General features: G+C 34.9%; 1 protein-coding gene across 2 annotated transcripts in view; it reads left to right on the forward strand.

The window, feature by feature from the left end:
• nprl2 (NPR2 like, GATOR1 complex subunit) overlaps positions 1 to 4,341 on the forward strand; it is a 194,060-nt gene extending 189,719 nt beyond the window's left edge. The window contains exons 10-11 of one of the 2 annotated variants that reach the window (XM_065253273.1): positions 520 to 661; positions 3,240 to 4,341. In XM_065253273.1, the coding sequence (XP_065109345.1) occupies positions 520 to 661; positions 3,240 to 3,308 (211 nt within the window). In that variant the 3' untranslated portion in view covers positions 3,309 to 4,341. The remainder of the gene's footprint in view (positions 1 to 519; positions 662 to 3,239) is intronic. The other variant, XM_065253274.1, reaches the window with a different exon arrangement.
• Positions 4,342 to 6,000: the final 1,659 nt, after the last annotated feature.

Consider the following 6,000-nt stretch of genomic DNA (forward strand, 5'->3'; position numbering starts at 1 on the left):
TTTTTTACCACAAATTTACATGGGGAAAATGTGGGGCGCTGCAGAGCTAGAACTATTTTTGGGGCACTGCCCCACCTGCCCATACAGATGAGCCACACCTGGTTAGGACACAGTGTTATATGCAAAGTGAATGGATATTCTAACGGGGCGTGCACACCAAAACTTAAAAGCGTCTGAAAACGCCTGGAGGAACCTAAAAGTCAGCTGTTTTTTCAGCTGAGCGCCTGCTTTCTTCAGCCGAGCGCTTTAGTAGCAGTGATACTTGAGATGTGAGCCGGTTGGTTGTTGTGATACTTGTCCTGCCCCTCCTTCACTGTGATTGGACGAGCGTGTGAGAACTGACATTGACAAGAGGAGCTTTTCACCCAAAGTTGAATCTCTTTCAACTCTCGGCGCTCAGAGCTTTTAGCGCGGAAAAAAACGCTAGCTGCTGGAGTATTTAAAAAACACTGAGCTTCCACTGGAAACAATTAAAAACATTTTTTTTGTTTGTCTGTTTTATGTTATCTGTTACTTTAGGAAGTTGATTCAGTTTGGCTTGATGAAAAATCTGATTCGTCGGCTGCAGAAGTATCCAGTCAAAGTTGTTAGAGATGAAAGGAGCCGTCCTCCTAGACTTTATACTGGCTGGCATAGTTATGATGAAATCTGCTGCAAAACTGGAAAGTATTATAGATGATACTAATTGTGGCCCCTGCCTGTGAAAACCTAGCTAGACTTTTTTCTAGACATGCATGCACTAACCATGGGGCAATCTGTGCCAACACATAAAATCATTCTATATATGTCCAAAATGCCCCTATTTGGGTGGAAGCAAAAAAAAACTGTTTTCATGTGTGTACATGAAAATCCAGGATTTTTACTGTTTAATTACCAATGATTTTTTTCAAAAACTCACTCAAAACTGATTTGGGGAACACACACACACATTCCGGTTTCCATGTTTTGTGGGGACATTTCATAAACATAATGGTTTTTATACTGTACAAACTGCATATTCAGTTTGTACAGTACAATTGGTCCCCACAATGTGATAATTACCAGGTACACACACACACACACACACACACACACACACACACACACACACACACACACACACACACACACACACACACATTTGACCTTATTTGACCTTTAATCACAGTCTTGGGCATGTGAAAGATTAGTAACAACATTGGCTTTGATGCTATGTTACTTTTTGTACAGCATCACATTTTTTCTCCCTCATTAACTGTCCGTGGCTGTTTTTGCCTCATTTACTTAATCTCTATTGGGTTCCACCGTGACTATTAGTTTGTGAAGTGCTACACTTTGTGTGTTCTCTGCTTTCCATCTTCATTTTGGATTAAAACTTTTTTTGTTCTATTTTTTCGTTTTCTTTTAAAGATCGGATGGGGGGCCCCATACATACCTTCGCCTTGGGCCCCCAATTTGCTAAATCCTACAGTGTATTTAACGCTGCATCACAATGAACCATAATTTGTCTATTTGTCATATACCATGTGAACGTTGAGATTCTCCTGTTTTCAGTAATATATGACACTGACACATGTAAAGGATAATTTTAAAAGTCTTTTGTAAAATAGGTTAATTTATATGCTTTGCAAAAACCTAATATATTTAAAATAAGGATATTATCTTGTCAGAAGTTGAGCTATAAAACAGAAAAGCTGTTCCTGGAATTTCTGAGATGACCTGGTTGTTAAAAAGTCAGTGTTTTAGCAAGCCAAGTTCAGGTATATTTGTGCAGAATATAAAGCATAGTGTGTGTAGAAACATCCTGTTATTATATAAGTCTATCTATAATGCGTATTAAAGTTCATTTTAAATATTTTTAGTAGAACATATCTGAACATTGGTACATTACTAATAGTGATAATTTACACATGTGTTCGACAGACTTCAGGAACCGACAGGCGGATGACATCAAATGGCCGCGAGATAAATTTTAAAGCAAACTCTTTCTCGAATCGCCCTTGCGGTACTTTGAGTTCATTCGCCTGCCGTTCTTGCAACGCAGCCTAAAGTCGAACACAACTTATGATAGTGGGGTTCCCCCTGCAAAAGGTCTCATGATGATCGCTGCTGTTATAATCGTGATCTCACTTAAAGATTGTGGGTAATGGAGTTTTTTACCTGTGTTTTCGCAATTTTAAATCCTTGTTTGTTTTAACATTAAAACAGACTCACGGTTCTCCCCCACACTCAAACTTGATGCATACTGAAGACATTATTCCAGAAGTAATATGATTTTTTCTCTGTTGATCAATAAACATGTTCTTACAATTCCACTGGCAATTGTAGCACAGTCACAGTGAATTGTATTAATTATTTGCAAGTTTTTAAAATATGGCTACTTGTGCAATAAAAACTGCACGAGGACAAAAGGTAAGACCAGTTTTTCTATTTACACCATCTTACTGAGAATTTTATTTTAGTCTTAATATTTACTATTAATATTTTAGTCTTATTTGGTTAACTCTTACTATCATATCATTTAAAAGTCTGTTTATTGACGGTTGTCATGTCAAGATTTGGCTGCAGTAAGGGGTATAATCACAGTATAATGTTTTGTGTTCATATCTTGTTTTAGTTTATCTGTTGCTGGAATTGCACTTTGTTTAAATTACAGCCTTTAAAAAGCATGTAAAACAGGATTCATATTGCTTTCATATTGCTTGTTGTCTTTAAGTGTATGTCTATTAAATCTTTAGTTTGATTTTGTACACGTATAATGTGGTTTTATAGATTTATTATTTGAGAATGTTGTTGTACGCAAAGAGGAAATTTTGCCATACCCTGGGTTTTCATGAAACGCCACCACTGATTTAAACAAACACACATAAAAACAGCACTTTCTTCATTGCAGCCACAAATGGCCATGTTCAACATCGTATAATGAAAGATCTGTGGTGTATTTTGAGCTTAAACTTTACAGACACATTCTGGGAATACCAGAGACTATTTTTATTTGCTGAAAACACCTAAGTTAACGGACCTTAATTTTTTTTTTAATATTGTATATTGAAGCTTAGTTTTTAATATGTCATTTACAGAAATAATCACAAATTACATAGTTTTGTCATTTTTATGTTTTTTATGACTACTTTGACGCTCTCAATCTCAAAATTAGATTAGACGCCTTCAGCCGGGATTTCACAGGCAGGGTCACAATTATTAATATGAATATTTCATTATTTAAATAATTTAAAATAACATCATTCCTTGTGTTTACAGGAATGAGTTACAAGGAGTTGGATGAACGCTTAGAGAATGACCTTAATATTGTTGTTTGCTGGAAATAATGTAGTAAAGATAAAACAGGATTATGATGTGAGACATACAATAGTAAAGTAATACATGTAAAAAGATACAAACTGTGCAGTGTGTTTTTGTTGTCAAGCATCTGTGTTTTTTTTTTTTTGTTCTGTACATATTGTATATCAACTGTCCATATTAAAATCTGATGCTAACATAGATTAAAATTAGAAATTTAAAGACTGCTGAGTAGTAGTGGTACATACATGCTAAAAGTACTTTGGTTTTGCTTTAAATAATACTTGTATATAACGTGTTTTGGTAACACTACAAAATGGTTCCCTTTATCAACATTAGTTACCTACATTAGTTAACATGAACTAATAATGAATGATTTCCCGCAGCATTTATTAATTTTAACATTTACTTATGCGTTTTAAAAATAAAAACTTAATTTGTTATCTGTTAACAATAACCATGAACAAACAATGAACAACTGTTTGTATTAATCCACATTAGCAAAGATTAATAAATGCTGTATAAAATGTTGCTTATCACAAGTTAATGTTAGCCAGTAATGTTAACAAATGTTAACAAATGGAACCTTACTGTAAAGTGTTACCCATGGATATCTTTTACAAATCAACTATCATTTAAAAATCTGTTTTTCCACATTTATAAGGGTAAAATCAGACACCATTGTCACTGTTTGGTTTTCCTAGCAACTGCTATATGATGTTGGGATCTTTCTTTAAAAAATTATTTTTATTTGATTTGGGAGTATTATACCTCTAACAATCAGATGTTTCTTATAAAGGAAAAGTACATTGAATACATTTAGTTTACAGTTGTTCAGATGTTGTTTTTTTACAGTGTAATGAAACTGTTTACTTTTTACAAATGTTCCTTAGAATAACTTTGCTCACAGTAAAATAATAAATAGGGTACATGTATATTGTAATACTGTGTTTTATCATTGTCATATGTAATGCCTATAAATAAAAACAGAATCACACTTGGACATTGTTGTCAGTTAGCCTATGGCTCATGGTTATTAAAATACAGAAGGCACAAATTTTAGCCCCACCCTGACTATTTTATTTGTTTATTTTATTAACTGCTTAATAAAAGCCTACACGTTTATGTACAAGAACGCCAAGATACATACATAAGACAATGGGTGAATTCCAATTGAGCCCTTTAAAGAGCATTTCAGGAAGCGGACGCAGCATAAATAGTCCATCCATTACATTGTTTTCAATAGTCTATTTGCCAAGTGCATTTACATCGGCCAAACAATGAGACACGATTCCGCAGCTGCCACCACAATTTACACGGAGCTCTGATTTTTGAAAGCAACAAGGCTTAGGGATGATCACTTCCAACTGGAATTTGCCCAATATTATAAAACTTTCACTCACCTGTGCAGTCAACCATCTTATGATGATTGTTTTATGTCCTGCTTTGGCATAGGTCTTTCTTAATTTTAGTTAATAGTGGAAAGGAAGCTTTGCAAATTTGTTTGCAATTAAATAATCACTATCTCTTCCCTCCATAATAACTATGCTATCAGCGTGAGAGTGCTCAAACATATTAACAACTGGGTCACTTAGTCGCTAGATTTAGCAAATTTCTATCACTTTAGCACAGTGGTCTCAAACTCCCGGCCCGCGGGCCATTTGTGGCCCGCCCTCCCCCTCTCTGCGGCCCGCGGCACCTTCCAACAATATAACATAATCTGGCCCGCAGAAAGATTTTTATTCACTTTGTTTCATATTCATTTCATTTTTACTTTAAACGTTTAAGGTTTCGTTCACATGTCGCGTCTAACAACGCGCGTTAAAACGAGTCAAGGCGTTTCTTACTTTCTAAAGTGCTTGGGAGCGGAAGTTGCGTTCCGTGGCGTGGGTCGCATCACCCGTTGTTACGCAGCCATGAGCCGCGCGCTCCGTGATTGCAAGGATAAGGGAATGCGTGATCGGACTTCAATTCCTCATCTGAACCTTGCGTCAATCATATCATTGTCATCATGCGATCAGTTAATCTGGTCGGGACTTTGTAGTGTTTGTCCAGAGAAGATTTGTTACTTCCGGGTGAATATCAGCTGTTACTCAGAGAGCTGCGGTGGGACTCACATCAACAAGTCACAGCTTTTAATGGAGACACCGCATAATATGAGGCAGAGCAGTAGATGTAATGCAACACATAAACTACAGATAAGAAAAATTCCCATCAAAGTGCCCAGGTTAAAAGAGGAAAGATGAGGAGAAACATACAGAGGATAAAAGTATACTGCTATATATTAATGAAGTATAATATATTATTATGTAGCTTGCTATGCAATTACACCTAGCAGTATTATATTTTTTCTGTTTACTAGCTTATGTAACATTGACTACCCATTCAGAAGTTTTAGGATCACTTTCACTTATTCATATTTTTCCACATATAACAGCAAATTCATTAAAACTGTGGAATAACAAAGATGGAACATAATAAAGTCAATGATATGACTGTAAACAATCCAAAATAAATCAAAACACAAACATTTACTGATGGTCATTTTTTATAATAGTTTATGAATGTATACAGAAATTTTATTTGTTAGTTTAGTGCAAGGTTTTAATAGGCCTTAGTTATTAAAGAGAAGGTTAAGAAATTATTTACTTATATAAAATAATGTATATTTAAAAGATAAAAACCACTGCTTTTATTATACATTAAATAATAGAATTTTAA

This window comes from Paramisgurnus dabryanus, chromosome 7 (assembly GCF_030506205.2).
Source record: "Paramisgurnus dabryanus chromosome 7, PD_genome_1.1, whole genome shotgun sequence".
In the NCBI taxonomy this organism is placed as follows: Eukaryota; Metazoa; Chordata; class Actinopteri; order Cypriniformes; family Cobitidae; genus Paramisgurnus; species Paramisgurnus dabryanus.